This window comes from Cervus elaphus, chromosome 1, assembly GCF_910594005.1.
Source record: "Cervus elaphus chromosome 1, mCerEla1.1, whole genome shotgun sequence".
Lineage (NCBI taxonomy): Eukaryota > Metazoa > Chordata > Mammalia > Artiodactyla > Cervidae > Cervus > Cervus elaphus.
Window position 1 is genome coordinate 61,407,899 of NC_057815.1, and position 24,466 is coordinate 61,432,364.

The 24,466-nt window shown below is 45.1% G+C and overlaps 1 protein-coding gene across 1 annotated transcript in view; it reads right to left on the reverse strand.

The window, feature by feature from the left end:
- DNHD1 (dynein heavy chain domain 1) overlaps positions 1-24,466 on the reverse strand; it is a 62,534-nt gene that overhangs the window by 32,002 nt on the left and 6,066 nt on the right. Inside the window, 10 exon segments of the mRNA XM_043905264.1 lie at positions 1,374-1,866; positions 2,347-2,504; positions 7,764-8,007; positions 8,098-8,363; positions 9,839-9,890; positions 10,038-10,175; positions 10,286-10,540; positions 17,528-17,684; positions 20,009-20,119; positions 20,199-20,402. Of these exon segments, the coding sequence (XP_043761199.1) occupies positions 1,374-1,866; positions 2,347-2,504; positions 7,764-8,007; positions 8,098-8,363; positions 9,839-9,890; positions 10,038-10,175; positions 10,286-10,540; positions 17,528-17,684; positions 20,009-20,119; positions 20,199-20,402 (2,078 nt within the window).

Here is a 24,466-nt window from a genome sequence, read left to right on the forward strand (position 1 = left end):
TCCACCCTCCCTGACATTCTTAACTCCTCTTAATCCCAAGGACAGAGGAGCCAATTTTTTGACTTCAGAATCCAATGTTTAGCCAAGCTGTGATATAATGACATTATACAGTCATTCTTAGTCATAAGTAGCTTAGAAATTCTAACACCTCCAACTCCCTTCTTAGAAAAAAACAATTACTCAAAGAGTTACTGCAGCCATCCAAAGAAGAAGTGAAAAAAACTAAAAGGTGTGGTATTTTTAAAACTGGAAGTGGGTAAACAAAAACCATTCAACCTTAGATGTCAAAATAGTTGTTAACACGGTTATAGAACAAAGCACATGTCAAAGGTAGCAAGTAAAATAAAAGACACAGAATGGAAAATAAACAGTAGCACTAACGGTCTAGATCTAAGATCCTAGATTGTTGTATTAATAATAAAAACCGGGAGTTTGGTGAAGAAACAGGGGTGGAAAAAGGAAATAAAACCAATGCTGTGCAGTTTTCCGGGTGAGACCCCACAAGGCCAGAGTCCCCTGCTCTACTTTTCCACAAACATCCCAACCACTAGCAGGAAAGGCCAAGGTCTGTGGTCTACATCAGCTAGAGCACGGGATGAGGGCCCCCCAGTACTTAACCAAAGGAAAAGTCCCTTGTTTTAGGATGGTCCCAGAGTGTCTCCTCCCTGGGATTGGGGACCTCACAGTCAGAGATGGTAACAGTTGGCTAAGAGTCAACTCAGAGGCAACGTGCCCTTGCAAGGGATACAAGTGAGCAACAGAAGTGACTGCACCTGAGAAAATAACCTGCAGCCTACAAAGTCCTTCCCGTGCAGGAGGGAACCAGCCTAGTCGCACGCTGCACAGAAGGGCCAAGACCAAGAGTTCTGTCCGGGTTTCCTCCTCGGGGCCAGGGGAGCCCTCAGCAGCCACCTCTCTCCACCTCACTGGCTGGAAGCAGTGGCCATGGAGCGTCCACACCCGTTCTCATCTGGGACCTGCTGCCTGCTGTAGGCCTGAGTTGAACAGGGCTACACAAAGGCTAAGGACTACGACGAGAACACATTTACATTTCTCTGCACAGGGTTTTAGCCCTCCGACCCCATCACATTCTGATGGAACACTCACCTATTTGCCTTCTCCTCCAGACCATGAGCTCCCATCTAAGCACAACGCTTATCCCACCCTAAGCACCACACTTGACATACCCAATGGATTGAGATTTTGTCCTGCAATCTTTGCATATAAAAGAGACTAAAATGAAGGCATGTGATCCCTAAGACTTGCTTAGGATCACCCAGGACACAACCCAGGATCACACCACCCAGGATCATGCCACCCAGGATCCACCACCCAAGGGTGGTGGTGGCCGAGGGGGCGGGAACCCTGGGTACCAGTGAAGGTGGTGTAGGCATGGTGCAGGTCAGAGAGACTGCTGACTGTGTTCTGGTACTGACGCTCCAGGGAGATGAGCTGGCGTTCGGTGCTTCTCTGCTCCTGTGCAGGGTCCATGAACGGACCAGACAGGGCCTTCTCAATCAGGCCCTCCAGCTCCGCCAGTGCCGCGGCCATCAGCTGCTGCAGCTTAGGCACGATGGTATGCTGCTTGCTGAGCAGGAACTCTGAGGCCTGGCTTTTCTCATACTGGAATGACTCCCATGTGTCCATAAGCTGAGGGTAGGCAGAGGGCGGTCAAGCAGAGGTGGTGGTGGTGGGGAGTGGGGAGGAGCAGCGGGAGGGGCAGAGGAGATGCCTTCTCACCGAGATGTCCAGTGCCTCATTCTCAGCACTGAAGAGGCCAAAGTGGTTGCGGATGAGCTCATAGAGGGACCGCGTGTATTCCATTTGCTCCTCCAGCTCAGCGTACCGCTCGTTGGCCTCATTCAGCTGCAGGGATGACAGCGTGAGGCCAGCACCCACACAGCCCTGCGCACCTCTCTGCACCCATCCTGAGGGGCACCCCCTCCTGCTAGAGGCTCCAGGTCCCAGCAGTTGTCTTTTAACCCACCGAGATCAGGGCAGTCCGGGATCAGATCCCCATCTGACCGAGGTCTCCCTAAAGACAGCACAGCTCCTCCCCCATCAAGTCATTGCCCTGACGACAGGGCAATGGATCTCTACTTAAGCATATAGAGAGCAGAACTCTGTCTCTGAAGGCAGGACTGTCGCTCTCTCATCACACCAGGGCCTCCCCATTTCATGAGGATACTGAGGGCCATGTGAACAGGGTGAGAACTGGCCAGGGCAGGTCACACAGGTGAATGCAGTTTAAGGGTATCGAGCCCCATTGGGAGCTCTGGGAGTGTGCTTGGCACGTGAGCGGGATGGCCCTGGATAAGCTGGGGAGGAAGGATGGGGAGCGCCTACCTTCTGGGAGCACCATGCGATGGAGTGGATGTCTGAGTTGATGGTTTGGAAGGCCTTCATGAAGCCTGTGAGCTCTGTTATTAGCTGCTGACTGCGGCTCTGGCATTCATTCTGTACCTGTTCAAGAATGTCCTTCCTGATGTTTACCAGCTTGGATTCTGAAGACAGGAGAGAGTGAGGCGTGAGGGGCTGCAGTGCCGAGGGAGCATCCAGGGGAGGCTGGAGTGAGAGCAGGTTGAAGGGGAAACCAGAGCACGAACTGCTTCCCTCCGCCACTGAACACGTACTGAGCCCCTGCCTGGTGTCATTAGCGGCAGCTCACCGGGGCCTGTGCTGGGCACCAGCAGACAAGGGCAACGAGTGAGACAGGAAGGTTCTCACCCACAGAAGCTCACAATATGGCAGCAGAGACAAACATACAAATGGACAATCACACATCAGTGCAATAAATGCTCTTCAGCCAGCCCTCAACCTGGCTCAGTGAAGAGGGAGGAAGCCTGACGAGTCTGCGGAAGGCGTCCTCAGGGAAGGGGGCCCTGGAGCTGACTGTACTATGTGCTCAAGGCTCCCAGGGGCACACCCAGTGGATGAAAGCATGTGCAAAGGCAAGGGGACGCCATGGCCATGAGAAGCAGAATGCCCACCACAGATAAACAGTTTCTGAGGAGTCTTACTGCATCTGCTCTAGCAGAAGAAGGCCTAAGAAGAGTGTGCACTTGGCCTTTTGTTTTTTAAGGATTAAAGGAAAGAAGCTGTCAGGTGGACTTGTGGCCGAAAGATAATCTTGGAAGCTGGCTTTGGCGATATGAACAAGTCTACTGTCGCCAAGGACAGGAATAATAGCAATATGATGGCTCATATGGTAAAGCAAGGATTCAAACTCTGGAAGCCTGGCTCCATCTTGTTATATTTTATGCTTTGAAGGGTTAAAAGTAAATTGACTCAAATTTCATGAGCATCTCTGCAACTGGAAAGTAGGATAGTGAGTTCCAGGGGCATATAATTGAGACATACAAGGAATGGATCCAATAGGGCTTTGAAGAAAGTAACCAATAGGAATTGGCACCAAGAGCTGAAACTGAGAAAACCAAGACATGGGAACCTCCAAGGGGTACCAAAGGTTGAGCAGAACACAAAGATGTCAACTTATCCTTTTCCAAACTGTCCCACTGGCCTCTGACAGTAGCTAGACCATTGCAATGGTGCTGCTTTCTGATCAGCAGCACCAGGCTGGTGAAGACCAAGAGCTCAACAGTGACACCGTGTGGTAAGAAGGAGCAGTGGACTGATAAAATACCAGGGTTCCTCCGGGTTGCAAGTTGGAGATGGAGGGGGAAATACATTTGAGAGACACTTAGGAGGCAGAAGAATGGAAAGGATTTGGTGACAGGTTGGATGTGGTGGAGTTAGGGAGATGGGTGAGAAAAGTACGAACTCAAATTTCTGTTGAGGCCAACTCTATCATTCTCTATTAAAGGGAGCTCAGATAGAAGAGGAGCAAAGTGGCAGGATAAATACATAAAACTAGAAGGATGAAAGTGGACAGAAGGGAACAAGGTGATATGAAAAAAAAAAAAATTAAGCATTTGCTGCATGCCATACTCAATGCTAGGAATATTGCAAATAGTATCTCATTTAATCCTCCTTCCCATAACCCAGTGAGTGGCTACATTATGTCCATGTTACAAATAAAGAAACTGAAGCTCAGTGATATGAAGTCACGCAAACCAGTAAAAACAGAACCACAGTTCTGAACCCAGCGCTTTTCTCTCTCCATCTGTTCCTCTTAGAGAGGTCAGCTGACCGTTGAGTAAGGACAAAGAAGTCAACAAATTAGAAAGAACACCAACTTCCTGAGCAAGAGTGGAGCAAAGCCCGCAGCAACCAGGGTCAGAAAGAAAGCAGGCCACTCACAGGCCCTCCTGCTTCTGCCTGGCCAGCCTGAACCCTCTGAACATTTAGGAGGGAGGGTGGGGATAGGAGTAGGGAGTTCTGTCACCTTGGAGATACCTAAGGAGGCCTGTGCTTTCATCTGTGGAGGGGCAAAGGCAGGGAGAGCTAGGCAAGCAAGCACTTTGAGGCCCAGCTTCAAGGCCTCCCACCTTCATAAACCAAGCAGGCCTAGAGGGCATGGGTCTCAAAGTAACTAGTCTCTGCAGGAGGCAGACACTGCCATCTGGGGGTGTTAGGTCACAAAATAGATCAACCTCTCAATTTCCTAGAGGAACCAGCTTCCCAATCTACTGTGTTCTGTGTTTCTCCATAGCCATCTCCTGGGTGGAGGCACTTAGCCTGCAAACAGTAGTGTGAGACACGCTGCCCATAGGAAGGGAAGAAGAGAAAAGAGGAACGAGGCTACGTCTTAAACCAGACTTCTCAGAGATCCAGGGAGACCAACAACTGGGCCTTGGCCTCGTGTGGGTAGGTAGACACCTGAAGCGGGAAACTGAGATGGGCTGAGCGGGAATAGATGGCACAGTGGGCCTGAGCTCCACTTGCCAGGTAATTGCTCTGGGGAGATGACCCTCTTGCAGGGTGCCCTTACACTCGTGTGACATGAGACAGTCACAGCAGAGCAGAAACCAGGGTGTGATGTGATGTGGCAGAAAGAGGAGCAAATATAATGTTCCCAAGATCCCACAGCTCCCAGACGGCAGTGGACACAGGGGACAGTGGAGAGTTGATAGCCAGCAGGCCCGGATGGTGTTCCTGGGTTGAGAGGCAAGGGGCCCCCTTCAGCAGAAGCTATGGGGGTGGCCAGCCTAGGACAAAGACTGGATGAAGGGTTCACTAAAACCCCAAGGACATGTGGTGGCAGCAGGAGCCAATGCAGAGCCAGGTCAGCAAGGGCAGACACTCTGGGCTCCTACCAGCCGAGAGAACACATGCCAGCTACCCCAGCTCAGGACGCAGCTGCGCTGGAAGCAAAGGTCAGAAGGAGGGCAGAGACCTCAGGGAAGTCAACAGAAGCCAGCCAAGAAGAGCACACGGCCCCGAAGTCGTCTCCAACACCAGGTGCCGCCCTGGGGAGGAAAATGAGCTGAGGACGCTTGAGAAACAGAACCACCCAGAACTGTAGTATGAATTTTGAATTGATCTATTACCTCAGATAGACTGAATTAGACCAAAAGTCCTACTTTAAATGAAAAAAAAAATGTGTTCACTTTCGATTGGAATACAGTTGTCCCTAGGGGAATTGGTTCTAGGACCCCTGAGGATACCAAAATCCACACATGCTCAGTTCCCTTATAAAGGCACTCCTGGGCATACACACCGAGGAAACCAGATCTGAAAGAGACACGTGCACCCCAATGTTCATCGCAGCACTGTTTATAATAGCCAGGACATGGAAGCAACCTAGATGTCCATCAGCAGACGAATGGATAAGAAAGCTATGGTACATATACACAATGGAATTACTCAGCCATTAAAAAGAATACATTTGAATCAGTTCTAATGAGATGGATGAAACTGGAGCCCATTATACAGAGTGAAGTAAGCCAGAAAGATAAACACCAACACAGTATACTAATGCATATATATGGAATTTAGAAAGATGGTAACGATAACCGATATGCAAGACAGAAAAAGACACAGATGTATAGAACAGACTTTTGGACTCTATGGGAGAAGGCGAGGGTGGGATGATCTGAGAGAATAGCATCGAAACATGTATATTATCAAGTGTGAAACAGATCGCCAGACCAGGTTGGATGCATGAGACAAGTGCTCAGGGCTGGTGCACTGGGATGACCCAGAGGGATGGGATGGGGAGGGAGGTGGGAGGGGGTTCGGATGGGGAACACATGTAAATCCATGGCTGATTCATGTCAATGTATGGCAAAAACCACTACAATACTGTAAAGTAATTAGCCTCCAACTAATAAAAATAAATGAAAAATAAATAAATAAAGTGGCATAGTATTTGCATATAACCTATACATGTCCCCCTGCATACTTTAAATCATCTCTGTGCTGTGTGCTAAGTTAAGTCACTTCAGTCATGTCCGACTCTGTGTGACCCTATGGACTGTAGCCCATCAGGCTCCTCTGTCCATGGGACTCTCCAGGCAAGAATACTGGATTGGGTTGTCATGCCCTCCCCCAGGAGATCTTCCCAATCCAGGGATTGAGCCTGTGTCTCTTATGTCTTATGTCTTCATTGGTAGACAGATTCTTTACCACTAGTGCCATGTGCGAAGCCCCTTAAATCATCTCTAGTTTCCTTATAACAGCTAAAATGATGTAAATGTTATGTAAATAGTTGTAAATACAGTGTAAATGCTACATAAACAGTTGTTGGTTCAAGTTTTGCTTTTTTGGGACTTTCTGGAATTTTACCCACAGACATAGAACATGCAGATATGGAGGGCCAACTGTCTGTTCTTTCACCATCAGCAGAATTTAAGGTTACATAACAAGCCAAGATCAGTTAAAGAGAGTAACTTTTTATACATGTAAATCGTGGTGTCAACTTTGACTGCTACATGTGGAGAGAGGGCACCCTTGATTCCTGAGAATCTCAGTAAAGAGACTGAGTTCTCCTAGCCTAAGGAGCAAGCTAAGATTTTCCTCAGTCACATTTGGTCTGACTGCTTCCACACCATAAGAACAGAAAATGTCAGGTGACAGAGACACCTTTCCTGAGAAGTATGGGGGATGAGCTGGGCCAAAACAGATGGAGAGGCCATCCCCTGTAGTGGACAGCTGGCAAAAGGAAGGATGGGACCTGGGGCTTTGGGAGGCTCTTCTAGTTCCTGCACCAAAGGTCTCTGGGAGACACTGAAGGCGTGAGGAGGGCCGTGTGGATGAGGTACAGAAGGTGAAAGACAGAAGGGAGGATAGGACTTCGCTGGTGGTCCTGCCACCAGGAAACCCCTGCCAGTGCAGGGGACACAGCTTCCATCCCTGGATTCCACATGCCATGGGGTCACTGTACCACATGCCACAACTAGTGAGGATGCAACTACCGGGCTTCGCAGGAGGCTCAGTAGTTAAAGAAGCCTCTTGACAATCCAGGAGACAGGAGATGCAGGTTTGATCCCTGGGTCAGGAAGATCCTCTGGAGGAGGAAATGGCAACCCACTCCAGTATGCTTGCCTGGGAAATCCCATGGACAGAGGAGGTGGGCAGAATACAGATCATAAGGTTACAAAGAATCAGATATGACTTAGCAACTGAGCACACATGCACCCTGCAACTACTGAAGCCCGCATGGCTAGAACCTGTGCTCCACAACAAGAGAAGCCACTGCAGTGAGAAGCCCCTACTCAAGAGGGCTACCGCAACTCGAGAGTAGCCCCCATTCGCTGCAAGCAGGGAAAGGCCACGTGCAGCAACGAAGGCCCAGTGCAGCCACAAATAAATAAATAAATAAAATTTTAAAAAAACAAGAAGGGAGGCTAAGCAGCACTCACCCATTTCTGCCTGTATGTCACGGCAGCTCAGCAGCAGCAGCCTGCCTCTTGTGATCAACTCCATGGGTATCCTGGAGACTTGGGCTTGCCAAGCGTTCAGGCGGGTCACCAGCATTACGTAGTTCTTGATGGGATAACCTTTCATAGACTCCAGCTTTTGACACCCCCAGGCTTGCAGGAATTCATAAACGCCTGTCATCCAGTGATAGTCCCTGCAGAATTCCTGCACCTCCTGCAGCATGTCCTAGAGGCAGATGAGGGGCTTAGGGTAGAGGTGGGCGGCTATGACAGGAACTGGTGGCCACCATCCCATTTCTTAAACCTCTGTCCTCACCTCCAGCAGGGCCTGTTGGATAGCCAGTGCCTGCCGGATTTGGGAGCTGTTGTCCAGGTCTTCTTGCAGCTGCTTATAATCAAGAGGCAAATACTGGCCCCGAAGCCGGTGCCCATGGACCTCCAGGGCTTCAGTAACTGTGCGAGACTTCCAGGGCCACACCAATCCTATATTCGGGCCACAGAAGATGTCCACAGCATCGCTGGGCTGGCCCTGGAACTTGGGCATCATGAAGTCTGAGTCTGCATAGTCCTCATCATCTTCGTCTAGTGGGGGACATACCATGATTGTCCATGAGTGCCCTCCAGGGACCACATACAACCTCTCCCTCTTCCCTGAGTGTGGACATACACATTACACACCTTACACATTCTCTGTTCATGAGTGAGTTTACACATACATCTATATCATAAACACAGTGCCAGGGAATCTGTTAGAGTTCAGACACAGACAGCAAAATTTACTCTAGCTAGCATTTGCAGTGAAAGCATTAGTCGCTCATTCGTGTCCAGCTCTTTGTGACCCCATTGACTGTAGCCTGCCAGGCACCTCTGTCCATGGATTCTCCAGGCAAGAATACTGGATGGGGTAGCCATTCCCTTCTCCAGAGGATCTTCCCAATTCAGGGAAGCCCAGTATCAGTACCCCAGTATAAGCCCAGTATAAGCAATTATTTCATAAAATTACGTGAGTTGTGAATGACTGCAAGAACTGAAAAACAAAAACACTCTAGGCCAAGTGTCTAGAGATTTGTGCTGCCTGGCAAATGGGGATGTCATCGTCATGCCACCAGCGACATAAATACATGATGATAAATGATTACGAGCCCCACCAGAACAGATGGCATGCGTCCTGCCTCTCTCCCCTACTTAACCTCAATTCTGAACTGAAGTCACATATAGCTCTAAATAACCTATGATTCCCAGCCTCGAGGAGGTCTGAGAAATGCAGTTTCAGAAATGCAGAACAGAGGAGGAAGTGGGGAAGGACGCTGAGCAAGCCAGTCCTCAGTGCCTGTCTTAAGGAATATCCTTGAACCCGGCCTTCACCTTAATTCTCAGAAACTGGTTAATTGCCAACTTCGGTATTTGTGTTAAGCTTTGCACAAAAAGGGAGACGAGGCAGCAAAATGTTCATAAATTAGATTCATACACCAAACATGTAAACACCATGGTGCCCCCTCCCAAGGGCCCGTCCTCAGATCTCTTCCCTTCCCCATCAGGACTCACTTTCTAGAACTTACCCAGTTTCATGGTTTTAAATACCATCTATTTTCTCTGGAATTTGTGTCTAACTCAGATCTCTCCCTGAATCCCAATCCCATTTAAACAACTGCCTCATCCACATGTCTACCTAGATGTCTACCATGCACCTAAAACTTTTTACAGCCCAAAGTGGGCTCTGATCTCCACCCACTCCCCTCCAAATTGCTCCTCATGCAGTCTTCCAACTTAAGTCAACGGAAACTCCATTCTTCCAGGTTGTCCAGTCAAAAACTTTTAAGTTATCTTTGACTCTCTTCTCTCACATACAATGCACCCACTCATCACAAAATTCCACTGGCACATGCACGAGGAGCAAAAACATGCCTCTACCCTCCTACCCCTCAACACATGTTCAGACCCAGGTTAGAGCTGCTCTGTCCACGTCCAGTGCCTGACTCTATGGCCATTAGGACACCGCACGTGCCCTTCTCCCTCCTTCCACCCTTCCTCCCCACTGCCTAGGGCTCCTTAAATACCTTCAATATACAGGGAATCCCAGAAGGTCTTCAGGTCTGTAGACTGCATTACCTTCATGCCAATGTGCAAAGAAGGGGCAGAAAGAGCAAACAATGAGGGTTTGGACCAGGCTGAGAGCTTCTGATTCTAGAGGATAGAAACAGGGTATGCCCTGTAGGGAATTCCTCCAGCCAGCTCCCTGCCCACAAGCCAGAATACCTTAAGGGCAGAGGCCTTCATTGAACTTAGGCCCGCAGTTAAAATCTGGATCATATTTTCAATACAGGGCTCATGAGACAGCTGACCATGACTGTCAAAGACCAGCTGTGCTGAGAGAAAGGGTTTCTGCCTTGGAGCCTGTAAAGAAAGATCAGGAGAGGTTGTGGGGCTTACAGGTCAGTACTTGTTTCCCGCCAGTTGGCCCCTGACTGCCTGCCCGCCTCCCCATGTACTACCCACCACCTCACTTGCAGGATGTTGGCCACAAAAGAGGTTATCTTCTCCTCTATGATGGACACGAGGTTCTGGCAGATCATATAGTCTACCAAGCGGGCCAGCTGTCCCATCTGCAGCAACCAGGCCTCCGCCTGCTTTAGCCTCTGCTCCAGCTGCTGGCACTGCACCTTCTGTAGGTACACAGAGGTCTGGTCTGTCCTGATCCTCTTGCAGTTTTTCAGTCGCTTCTGCAGGCCCTGTTGCATGTGGTATGTATCCCCGTGGATCTGTCAGGAGAGGGGAAACTTCACTGGAGAAAGGGGGATGGAGACCATACTGGCCACCCACTGGTCTGTTGCAAAGCTCTTGGGTCTCAGAGTATAAAACCTCAACCCTAGATATGCAGATGGAGGGCTGCTTCTTTGTAGAGATTGGCTCTGGAAATCTTTAAGTGACCAGAGAAGATGTGAAACGGAGAACATATATTGAGAGGCTACAATGAGTTGATTTGATAGGCCAGGTCTGTCTGCCAAATGTCCCCAGTGAAGTGAAAGTTGCGCAGTCTTGGAATTCTCTAAGCCAGAGTGGTAGATATTTCCTTCTCCAGAGGCTCTTCCCAAACCAGGGATCGAACCCAGGTCTTCTGCATTGCAGGTGGATTCTTTACCATCTGAGCCACCAGGGAAGCCCAAGAATACTGGAGTGGGTAACCTATCCCTTCTCGAGCGGATCTTCCCAACTCAGGAATCAAACCAGGGTCTCCTCCAATGCCCCCAGGATTGGAGGGGGGGACTCAAATAGAAAGTTTGTGTGTGTGTAAATAGAGAGATTTGTCATGCATAGATTAGACAAAGAAGAAAAAAGATATTCAACAAATAAGGTTCAGTAATTATTCCAGGTTATGGTGTCCAGTCACTAGACCTGGTTGATATGGCATGCTGACCAGCATAACATAGCCTTCTGTGACAGCAGAAACTCTCTCTGGCTACTGACATAGACTTTCTAGTGGGGGGCAGAAAATGTGAGATAAAAGCCTGGGAGCCTCTTTGTGGGTTCATCTCACAACTGGGAAGTTCCTCAGCCTACAAGAGTGCTGACAGTTGCCACCTCTCTGGCCTGTCCTGATGAGGAACAGAGGGGAGACACCAGGAAGGTACGTTTGGCCAGATGGACGCTTTTGTCCCTGCGGCTCTCCTATCCTTTTCGATGCTCAACAGAGCTTGTGGTGAGAACTATGAGGTAGCTATGAATTATATTCTGCTCACTCTGAGCTCAGATCCTAGTCTTCTGAGACCCAGACATAAGGCAGTTGAAACCTAAGTTAGGCGTGTCGTATACAAACTTGCCTTGGATACTTGGCGAGGTGTCCTCTTCCATGCTCTAGCAATGCCCTCAATACCCACTGGTTCCTATACATAGTCCTTAGTCCAGTGCACCATTATCAATTCGTGTGACTCGTCCACTACACTGTAAATTCTCCAAGGAATTTACTCCTATTTGCTTCTGTTAACTTAACCCTAACTGCTTAACACAGAGCCTGGCATGGTTAGTTCCATTGTAAGTGTTTGTCAAGAGAAGGTATCATCTCACATTGAGAGGACTTACTGAGTGACACCTAGGATAAAACCATGAACAACAAGGTCCTACTGTATACCACAGGGAACTATATTCAATATCCTGGGATAAACTATAATGGAAAATAATATTTAAAAAAGAATGTATATACATGTGTGTATGTGTATGTGTAAAACTGAGTCACTTGACTGTACAGCAGAGATTGGCACAACATTGAATTAACTACACGTCAATAAAAATTAAACAAATAATAAAATTAGAGAGAAAAGGAGATTCTAAAAAACACTAACAACAACAATTACTACAATAGAGTATAATCTATTTAAAACCTTACCACTAGGGACATTATATCAATGCAAAGACATAGAAGAAAACAATAGAATGGGAAGGACTAGAGATCTCTTCAAAAAATCAGAGATACTAAAGGAATATTTCATGCAAAGATGGGCACAATAAAGGACTGAAACGTATGAACTTAATGCAAGCAGAAGATATTAAGAAGAGGTGGCAAGAATACACAGAAGAACTGTACAAAAAAGATCTTCATGACCCAGATAACCACGATGGTGTGATCACTCACCTAGAGCCAGACATACTGGAATGTGAAGTCAAGTGGGCCTTAGGAAGCATCACTACGAACAAAGCTAGTGAGGTGATGGAATTCCAGTTGAGCTATTTCAAATTCTAAAAGATGATGCTGTGAAAATTCTGCACTCAATATGCCAGCAAATGTGGGAGACTCAGCAGTGGCCACAAGACTGGAAAAGGTCAGTTTTCATTCCAATCCCAAAGAAAGGCAATGCCAAAGAATATTCAAACTACCACGCAATAGGACTCATCTCACTCTAGCTAGCAAAGTAATACTCAAAATTCTCCAAGCCAATCTTCAACAGTACGTGAACCGTGAACATCCAGATGTTCAAGCTGGATTTAGAAGAGGCAGAGGAACGAGAGATCAAATTGCCAACATCTGTTGGATCATCAAAAAAGCAAGAGAGTTCCAGAAAAAAAATCTACTTCTGCTTTATTGACTACACCAAAGCCTTTGACTGTGTGGATTTTCCACAACAAACTGTGGAAAATTCTGAAAGAGATGGGAATACCAGACCACCTTACTTGCCTCCTGAGAAATCTGTATGCAGGTCAAGAAGCAACAGTTAGAACTGGACATGGAACAACAGACTGGTTCCAAATTGGGAAAGAAGTACATCAAGGCTGCATATTTTCACCCTGCTTATTTAACTTATGCACAGAGTACATCATGTGAAATGCCAGGTTGGATGAAACACAAGTTGGAATCAAGATTGCCAGGAGAAATATCAATAACCTCAGATATGCAGATATGCAGAAATATCAATAACCTCAGATATGACACCACCCTTATGGCAGAAAGTGAAGAAGAACCAAAGAGCCTCTTGATAAAAGTGAAAGAGGAGAGTGAAAAAGTTGACTTAAAAATCAACATTCAGAAAACTAAGATCATGGCATCTGATCCAATCACTTCATGGCAAATAGATGGGGAAACAATGGAAACAGTGACAGACTTTATTTTTCAGGGCTCCAAAATCACTACAGATGGTGACTACAGCCATGAAATTAAAAGACTCTTGCTCCTTGAAAGAAAAGCTATGATCAACCCAGACAGCATATTAAAAAGCAGAGACAAAAAAAAAAAAAGCAGAGACATTATTTTGCCAATGACGGCCTGTATAGTCAAAGCCATGGTTTTTCCAGTGGTCATGTATGGATATGAGAGTTGGACCATAAAGAAAGCTGAGTGCTGAAGAATTGATACTTTTGAATTGTGGTGTTGGAGAAGACTCTTGAGAGTCCTTTGGACTGCAAGGAGATCAAACCAGTCCATCCTAAAGGAAATCAGTCCTGAATATTCATTGGAAGCACTGATGCTGAAGCTGAAACTCTAATACTTTGACCACCTGATGCGAAGAACTGACTCACTAGAAAAGACCCTGATGCTGGGAAAGATTGAAGGCAGAAGGAGAAGAGGACGACAGAGGATGAGATGGTTGGATGGCATCACTGACTTGATGGACATGAGTTTGTGTAAGCTCCGGGAACTGGTGATGGTCAGGGAAGCCTGGTGTGTTGCAGTCCATGGGGTCGCAAAGAGTCAGACACGACTGAGCGACTGAACTGAAATGAGGGGCATTATCTTTAAAGTTCTAACAGAAAAAAAAAAAAAAGTTCTAACGAGATTTTTAATGGGGCTTCTCTGATAGCTCAGTTCGTAAAGAAACACTGTAAATCAACTACACTTCAAAAAAAATAAATAATAAAAATAGAGAGAAAATGGAGATTCTTTAAAAAAAATAAACTAACAACAACAATAATAACTACAACAGAACATAATCAGTATACATTTTTAAAACCTTACCACTAGGGGCAATATCTTTAAAGTTCTAAGGAGAACTTTTAAAAACTTAGAATTCCATATCTAGCCACAGTATCACTGAAGTTTGAAGATGAATAAAGACATTTTTAGATATACAAAGACTCTAAAAATTTACCATCCATAGATTCTCTCTGGAAAAAAAAAAGAGTTAATTTCTGACAGAAGAAAATGAATATAAGAAGATAAAGTGGCCTACAAGAAGTTGTAATGAGCAAAAAAAATAAAACCAAAAAATTGTGAAATATATTGTTAATTCTAAATGAGAAGCCATAAACCAAAAATGTTTGTAACAATGTAGGACTAAAATTCCAGGAGATATCCAAAAAAGCATAATGAGAAGGGTGGAGGGTAGGGAGAGGAGAAAAAGAAAATTAGAAGCATGCCAAGGTTTTATTCTGCTTGGGAGAAAGATATAGATACAAACTCAACTTGGCATTCATTCAGTCAACAAATATTCACTGGGCACCTACTGTATGTCATACACTACAATAAGTAATAGAAACATACTAGTTAATGAAACAGATAAAAATTCCTACCATCTTGTTGGAATACCTACAATAAACATAATAAATAGTAAATTTATATTGTATGCAAAAATTATGAGAGCTGTGAAAAAAAAACAGCAGGAAACAAGAAATCAGGAGTGCTGGTTAGGGAACTTCCCTGGAGGTCCAGTGATTAAGAATTTGCCTTACAATTCAGGGATGCAGGTTTGAGCCCTGGTCAGGGAAGTAAGATCTCACATGCCAAGGAACAGTTAAGCCCATGCCTCAACTACTCAAGGAGGGAAGGAGGAAGGAAGGAAGGAAATGGGTTTGTACCAGTAATGCAAAGGTAGTCTAACACTGACAATTTACCATATTAACAGACTGAAGGAGAAAAATTACATGATCATCTAAATAGAAGAAGAAAAAAAAAATCATTGGACAAAATTCAATACCCATTCATGAAAAAACCTCTTAACAAACTAGGAGTTGATGGAAACTTCCTTAAAAATTGATGAGTGCCTAAAACACTCACATATAATATCATTATTTGTTTCTAATCTATCTGAGTGATTCAATAATGCTACATTTTAATGGACAGCAGCATGCTTTTATTTAGCACAGATTATAAGCTTGGTTCTGTAACAGTTCAGTTGCCAGCTGTGATGATCACTGATTCTGCCTTACTGCCCTTGCACCCCACCTTTGGGGTGACTGCCAACAGGGACTGGTTCCATTCCACTCCACATAGCAGCACAGGAAGTGGCAAGTGTTACATTTGCTTGTCCTTTCATTTTTTCAATGGTGATTTTTAAAAAGTTAATTTTAATATCAGTTCAGTTCAGTTCAGTCGCTCAGTCGTGTCCGACTCTTTGCAACCCCATGAATCGCAGCATGCCAGGCCTCCCTGTCCATCACTAACTCCCGGAGTTTACCCAATATCATGTTCATCGAGTTGGTGATGCCTTCCAGCCATCTCATCCTCTGTCATCCCCTTCTCCTCCTGCCCCCAGTCCCTCCCAGCATCAGGGTCTTTTCCAATGAGTCAACTCTTTGCATGAGGTGGCCAAAGTATTGGAGTTTCAGCTTCAGCATCAGTCCTTCCAATGAACACCCAGGACTGATCTCCTTTAGGATGGACTGGTTGGATCTCATATAGACATGTTGTTTTTTATGGCTTTTAATTTTTCTGTTTTAAGAAACCCTGGGATGATAAAAATATTATCTCATGTTACCTTCTGAAAGCTTTTTTTTTTTCATTTATTTTTATTAGTTGGAGGCTAATTATTTTACAATATTGAAGTGGGTTTTTGTCATACATTGACATGAATCAGCCATGGAGTTACATGTATTCCCCATCCCAATCCCCCCTCCCACCTCCCTCTCCACCCGATTCCTCTGGGTCTTCCCAGTGCACCAGGCCGGAGCACTTGTCTCACGCATCCCACCTGGGCTGGTGATCTGTTTCACTATAGATAATACACATGTTTCGATGCTGTTCTCTCGAAATATCCCACCCTCGCCTTCTCCCACAGAGTCCAAAAGTCTGTTCTGTACATCTGTGTCTCTTTATCTGTTTTGCATATAGGGTTATCATTACCATCTTTCTAAATTCCATATATATGTGTTAGTATGCTGTAATGTTCTTTATCTTTCTGACTTACTTCACTCTGTATAATGGGCTCCAGTTTCATCCATCTCATAAGAGACACATGCACCCCAATGTTCATTGCAGCACTGTTTATAATAGCCAGGACATGGAAGCAACCTAGATGCCCATCAGCAGATGAATGGATAAGGAAGCTGTGGTACATTACACCATGGAATATTACTCAGCCATTAAAAAGAATTCATTTGAATCAGTTCTAATGAGATGGATGAAACTGAAAGCTTTTTAAATTTTCTTTTTGCATTTACTTTTAACCACCATGAATTAATTTTTGTGTATGGTATAGCAACTATCAGAAAACAGCAATGCTTTAAAATACCATTTATAATAGCAACAAAAAATGTCTAGTATCTAGCAATAAATCTAATGAACAAATCTAATGATAAATATGTTCAAGACATCTACAGGAAACCTCCAAAATCCTGTCAAAAGTAATTAAAGAAATCAAAATAAATCAATAGATTCATATCATGGATTAGGAAACTAAATATTGTTAGGATATCAATTCTCCCCCAAATTGATCTATAGATTTAAAGCAGACATGCTGAATCCGCCTGCAATGCAGGAGATGTGGGTTCAATCCCTGGGTCCGGAAGATCCCCTGGAGTAGGAAATGTCAACCTCCTTCAGTATTCTTGCCTAGAAAATCCCCTGGACAGAGAAGCCTGGTGGGCTACAGTTCATAAGAGTCCCAAAGGGTCGGACACGACTGAGAGGCTGAGCAGGCACGCACGGGGGTGTGTACCACAGACGTCAAGTCAGCACAAGAAGGAAGGACCCCATGACTGGATGCTTCTATCAGCCACGGAGGCCTATCAAAAGCTCAAGAGAGGTTCTGAAGCCCAGAAACACCTAAGATCAGGATCCCAACTTTCAAATTCTCTAACTGCTCCTGGCACGAATGTTCCTTCTTGACTCCGCTCAAGCCTTTAGGAAAAGACTGAATCTAAGTCTCTGCCTATTTGTTACTAATCCATTCACTTAGAGTACAGGCTGCTGCTGGTAAACAGGACAAAGACTCTGAGCCCACTGCAGAGTCCAGAACATACAGGGAAGCTTAAGCCAAGAGATAGCTGAAACCCTGGTGTGTTCAGCGTGGAGAGAAATCTCACCATAAATGGGAGCCTCTTACCAGATGAAGGATGGACGTGCAGAGACGCAGGCAGCGATGGAGCAGCCGCAGGGCCTTGTGGTTCTCCTTGGCTAGAGCCCGCCGCAGGTCCAGCAGCTCGTAGCACTGATCTGCTTCGTGGGGCAGCCAGGACACAGAGTGCAGCTCCTGCAGAAGTCTGGAATCAGGGCTAAACTGGTCAGAGCTGGTGACTCTGCCCTCCTTCCTTGGACTCTTTTGACTTATTCCTAGCCCAGCTCACCCCAGAATAAGCAAAGGCTTAGAGACAGCATAATGTTCCCAGAGACCGACAGTGACAGCCTCCTCTTGAGGGTTCTTTGGAAGAGGTTAAGCCCAGGGTGTTGCTGGCTGTGGAATTCTTTGGCAAAGGTTTGGGGTATGCACAAATGTTTACACTGGGTAACCCTTTCTGCCAAGAAAGAAGGTCAAAGAGATCCTAGGGTCTGACTAGAGGAGAGACTGCAGAGGCTTCTTCCTTGGAATAAGGAAAGCCATGGGTCTTTACAGTCTAGATGGACAGGCAGGTTTTAGAATCAAAGGTGAGGAACCTCCAACTTCCCTATGGGTTGACCATCCCTGAAGAAACCCACTTCTGTTATCTATTCCCCCCACAACCACCCTGAAAAATCTACATTTCAAAATATCCTTGAAAAAATGGGCTCCCTGATAAACAGAGGATGATCACATGGGTATCATTTACTCAGTTCCTACTGAGGCACTGAACATGGTACTTTATATTCACTATCTCATTTAATTCTCACTGCTGGTTCGTTGAGTAAAGATAGTGAAAGTAAGTTAAAGTGAAAGTCACTCAGTAATGTCTGACTCTTTGCAACCCCATGGACTTCTCCAGACCAGAATACTGGAGTGGGTAGCCTTTCCCTTCTCCAGGGGATCTTTCCAACCTAGGGATCGAACCCAGTCCTGCCTCACTGCAGGCAGATTCTTTACCAGCTGAGCCACAAGGGAAGCCCAAGAATACTGGAGTGGGTAGCCTATCCCTTCTCTAGCAGATCTTCTCAGCCCAGGAATAGAACTGGGGTCTCCTGCACTGCAGGCAGATTCTTTACCAACTGAGCTATCAGGGAAGCCATCAAGTAAAGAATCTGCCTGCAAAGCAGGAGACTTGGGAGATGCTGGTTTGATCCCTGGGTCAGGAAGCTCCCCTGGAGAAGGAAATGGAAACTTACTCTAGTATTCTTGCCTGGAAAATCCCATGGACAGAGGAGCCTGGCAGGCTACAGTCCAAAGGGTTGCAAAGAGTTGGTTATGGCTGTGACTTTTTTTTTTTTTAACAGCTGTGAGTAGCAAAAATCTTCTTTTGTTTTCAGATCAGGAAACTGGGGCTCAAAGAGTAAGGTCTCTTGCTAGTGTTTAGGACTTAAATTCGGATCTGTGCAGCCAATTATGCCATGATGACTAAGCTCAACTGGAGAAAATCTAGAGCTGAGGTTATGAACTGGTAGCACATGGGCCAAATTCAGAATGAAAGGGTTTTTGTATGTACCACTAAGAGTTGGCCAGCACAGTGTTTTAATAAAACTTTTTGGTGTTTTAATAAAAATTAAAAGATAACTAGATAAAATTAAGAGATTTTACAATAAAATGTGGATTCCTAGGTCATCCTGAAAAAAATAATGTGGCTGACATGTTGGATCCATATTCCTAATGGTAAGAATCGATTGGAACTGAATAGTGACTGTCCTTTTTAGGTGCAATCCCCAAGCTTACTGCAGTCCCATGCTCCCTAATGTCTTGAATCCAGCCCACTGTGTTTCTTCCACAGCTCTTCCTTGGGCCCTGCAGGCCTCTGAGCTTGCAACTCCTATTACAGAAGATAACTGCAATAGTTGAGGAGTGTGCAGAGAAAGTAAGAAAGAACTGAAAACAGGAGAAACTAAGTTTTTCTTAAAAAATAAAAAGAGAATTCAAGTAATACCATGGTAAGAGCAGAGTTTCAAATACCTACATTACATCCTCAGATTTGATATTTAATAACTGGACAATCTGGAGAAAGTTGATATGAAAATTTATTAATACATAGATCTGTTCAGAATATATTTTTCAGAGGAAAAAACTGGTTACATAACAATTATGTGAAGTATGATTGCATTTGTTAATATGATGGGAAAAAAGACTCTAAGAATATGTGACAAAATGTCATGGTTATCTATAGATGGTGAGACTGAAGAGTTTTTCATTTGTGCTCTTTTTGTATTTTCCAAATCTTCTAAAATGATTGTGTAGGTTACTGCTTGTAAAATAATTTTCAGAAGTCCACTGCAGAGACTTCCCTGGTGGTCCAGCGGCTAAGAACTCTGTGTTCCTAATGCAGTGGGGTTGGATTCAATCCATAGTCAGGGAACTAGATCCCATATGCCTCAACTAAGACCCAGAGAAGCCAAACAAATAAATTTTTTTTTAAGTCCATAGAAGTAAAAAAAAAAAAAGTCCATAGAAGTTGTGCCTTGAAGACCTCACCTGTTGATATGAAGCAGCCCAGCTCCAAAGTGGGGGACAGCCAGGAGCAGGTGTTTCTCTAGGAAAGACCGATGCTGGTGCAACCTCTGCAGCTTCACACCCTTCTTCCAGCTACAAACCAGAGGGAAGTGATGTGTACTGTGGCTCTTTGTGATGCCTCTTCCCAAACCCCATACCCACCATCACCTACCTGGCTAAGGCCTTGCGTAAGAGGCAATACTTGAAGAACGGTATGAGTTGGAGCTGTTGCCAGAGGACAGAGTGGTGATGCCAGGTTCCCAGCGTCATTGCCTCACTGCCCTCCACGGGATGCACGTGCAGGATCCCGAAGGGAGAGAAGATGTAGTGCTCAGGGTTCACCTTGTTGGGTGGCACCACCATCAGGCTGTAAGGCCTTTAAACCAGAGCACAGATCAGTGGGGGCCTTGGGAGTTTGTGCAGACTCCAGGGAGGGACAAAAGAAGGACAGAAAGGGAGAACAAGGAGGCAGAAAGGAAGGCAGAAGACAGTGGGAAGAGGGGAAAGAGAGCAGAATGATCTTCAAACCAGAAAGATGCGATATTAAGAAGAAAAAGGAAGCCAAAAACAGGTGGGAAGAAAGAAAAAGGCTCTTAGCCAGTTCCAAGAAGTTCATATCTCCAGACGCAGAGAACATACATCCCATCAACTCTAAGATGCTATCAATTGTAAGCTGCAGCATTCTTTCATGAAACACTAAAAGAAAAAATGCTGTCAATATGATACGTCACCAATTTGTAAGATGCATGACAATTTCAGAAATGTTGAAATGTGAAAAGAAATGTACATCTTAGAAATGATAAAATATGTATATCCAACATGCTGAAATAACATGCAGAGATAATCAGGGAAGGCTGTTTGGAGTAACTGAGAATGGGGGAAAGCAAGGGTAACTAGAACACTAGACACAGGCCAATAAAGAGGAAAACTGCCATCTAGTGAACCAGATAAATTCCTCCAGAGCCATCTTATAATCCTAGTAAGTTGTCTTATTTCAGGAAAATGCTCCCATATCCCACATTAAATACACTCTATATGTAAGTATATAACATATAAATTATGTGCTATATCTAGTTGAGGTAAAATAGTTGCCATAATGCCATGCTTGGGCACATTTAATAAGGCATTTATTAATTTTTATCCTGCAGTTTTCTTTTCATAACTTGGAGTCAGTAATATTTTTAAGCACTAAAAAAATTTTTTAGCCCTTTAAAAGCTGTGTGTCCCAAATCCAATGCATATAATGCCTAAAATGTAAAACCACCCTCCTCTCTCTCTCTGTCTCTCTCTCTCTCTCTCTCTGTCTCTCTCCCATCACTCCCCCCATACATTATTAAGCAAATGACTCAAGGGCATATACATAAGTATCAGTATAAACTCAGTAAGTCAAATCATATAAAAACTTTATTTCATTTCTGACAAAGTGACTAGATCTTCTCAAGTATACTATTATCCCCAAATTATAGATGAGAAAACTGAACAAAGAGAAGTCATAAGTTTGCACAAGGCAGTTAAGGAAAGAATTTTTGTTGTTTAGCTGCTAAGTTGTGTCCAACTCTTATGCGACACCATGGACTGTGGCCCACCAAGCTCCTCTGTCAATGGGATTTCCCAGGCAAGACTACTGGAGTGGTTTGCTATTTCCTTCTCCAGGGGATCTTCCCCACCCAGGGATTGAACCTGCATCTCCTGCATTGGCAGGCAGACTCTTTACCACTGAGCCACCAGGGAAGCCCAGGATTTATTTTATTTTATTATTTTGTTGTTGTTTTGATATTTTTTTTTTATTAGTTGGAGGCTAATTACTTCACAACATTTCAGTGGGTTTTGTCATACATTGACATGAATCAGCCATGGAGTTACATGTATTCCCCATCCCGATCCCCCCTCCCACCTCCCTCTCCACCCGATTCCTCTGGGTCTTCCCAGTGCATCAGGCCCGAGCACTTGTCTCATGCATCCCACCTGGAAGCCCAGGATTTAAAAATCAAATCTACCTGACTGAAGCCCCCCTCTCTTAACCACTGGGTTATGCAGCATCCCGCAGGATAGCTACCTATCCTAACTGAGGCCTGACTTCCCAAGGGGATGCTCCTTCCCCTGTGGCCTTCTTAATGGAGGCTATTCTTCCTGCACAGGGCAGGAGTCAGGGAGAGCTGAGCAAAGATCCTAAGGAAGTGAAGGAATATATTCTTCCCTGAGTATAAATCAACCAGTCCATCCTAAAGGAGATCAGCCCTGGGTGTTCATTGGAAGGACTGATGCTGAAGCTGAAACTCCAATACTTTGGCCACCTCATGTGAGGAGTTGGCTCATTGGAAAAGACCCTGATGCTGGGAGGGACTGGGGGCAGGAGGAGAAGGGGACGACAGAGGATGAGATGGCTGGATGGGCATGAGTTTGAGTAAACTCCGGGAGTTGGTGATGGACAGGGAGGCCTGGCGTGCTGCGATTCATGGGGTCTCAAAGAGTCAGACATGACTGAACGACTGAACTGAACTGAACAGAAGTATAAATCAATATCTAGGACAGGAGGTTCCCTGGTAGCCTAGAGATTAGGATTTCTGGTTTTCACTGCTGTGGCCCAGGTTCAATCCCTGGCCTGGGAACTGAGATCCTTGTAAGCATAGCAAGCTAGGAAAAATACAAGCAAACTTTGATAATTGCAAATACACTGAAAGAAAACCTCAAAGTGAAACAAAAAACGCCAGGTTTCCAGTTTTACTGATGGTGCACTAGAAATATGGACCAACATTCCCCTTGAGAACAACTAGAAAAACTGGGCAAAGTACCCAGATAAAACATGAAAATCATCAGAGAACCCACAAATTGAATCCCCTGGGCTTCCAGATGGGACTCTGGTTACAACACAGGTTGAACCAGAAAACACCTCCCTCCTTGGTGTGGGCCCCCAGCTCTTTTGTTTTAAAACCAAATCTGCTTTAAACCCACTTCTGCTCTTTAGTTTTCTGAGTCTGAAGAAAGCTCAGCTTTCTTTCTTCTATCTTTCAGGAGCATATAGTAAAACTGACACACCACTGCCTCTACTGGAATCTCTGGAGAAAAGCAGCAACAAGTGAAAAACTCACTTCACTGTGTTCCTTTCTGGGCAGATGTGGGCCCTGTAATTATTCACTGCTTTTTTAGTTCTCTTGCTCATGGTTTCTTGTTTCTCTCTGTGCCTAATTATCTTTGATTATGTTGCTTCTCTGACTATGACTGAGCTGATAGTTGAAAGCCCTAAGCTTGTCATTTTCTTTCTATAGGCTCTCCACCATTGTCAGCCGGGCTCCCACCCCACATTGCTGCCATTACATCACTACTGCTGGACAGTCAAGTGTAGCAGCCACTAGATGTCAGTAGGTAGTTCATCATCTTCAGCTACAGTGACAATCTAGTTGTGATGTCACCACAGGTCATGGATTACTAGCATGCTATTTCCCATTAGCAAAAAGCCTAGTACTTTCCAAGGCCAAGGACATTACCAAACCAATATCAGAATCCCATAGTTGAGGATCGTTTCCTGAGACCACTCATGATGCCAAGTACTATATCAGAGTCCAGTCAGAAAAACAGAAATTGCCTTCAGCATTTCAACAAAGTGAATTCAATAAAGAAAATGTGTTTTTTAGAAAAGGTGTCAGAGGACACCTGAAAAGCAAAAAGGAAAAAAACTAAGGTAGAGCAGAGACAACAGCTACAGGAAATGGATGCCAGCCCTAAGACTAGAGGAACAAAGGAAAGAAGTTTGGGTTCTCAGAAGCCATGGATTTGGAGGCGGGGCTGGTAGCACAGGGACTTGGATTTCTAAGGAATGCCACCTGGCTGCTACTAGTAAATAAGGAGTTCGGAGGAGGGGCCTTGTAGAGATTCAGAACTCTGATGGGAAAGTGCTACCCCAACTGGCGTTGATCCCTCTTGCAGTGCCAGGATCAGGAAGAGGCTACTTCAGAAAGTGCCTGCTGCTGGCAGAGTGAATGACCATTTCTGGGGCAATGATATGAAGGGAAAGCAGAGGAAGGACAAAGTCCCTTCTCCTTTTATCCTGCTATCCAGTCTCCTTCTAGCATCCCCTATTAAACTAACAGGAAGCTACCTGAAAAAAGAGAAAGGAAGTTTACAGAGTCCCAGCCCCAGCATTACAAAGCAGAGAGAGAAGAGCAGAACTAGAGCCAAGAGACAATTGCTTAATAACAAGCACAATGCTCTCCATGAGCTTTTGTTAAATGAATTGATCAGTAAATCAGTGGATGGTACAGATCATTAGTCCCACTGAAGTTCAGGAGAAAGAGGTCAGTGTATGCAGGATATATAGATTCCTGGGAGTAGATATCAGATACTGCTCAAGACTATGGACTTTTGAGTTAAGACAGGGCCAGGTTTCAGTCTTGTTTCTACCACTTACTATGTGGTCTTGGACAAGTCACGTAACCTGTCTAT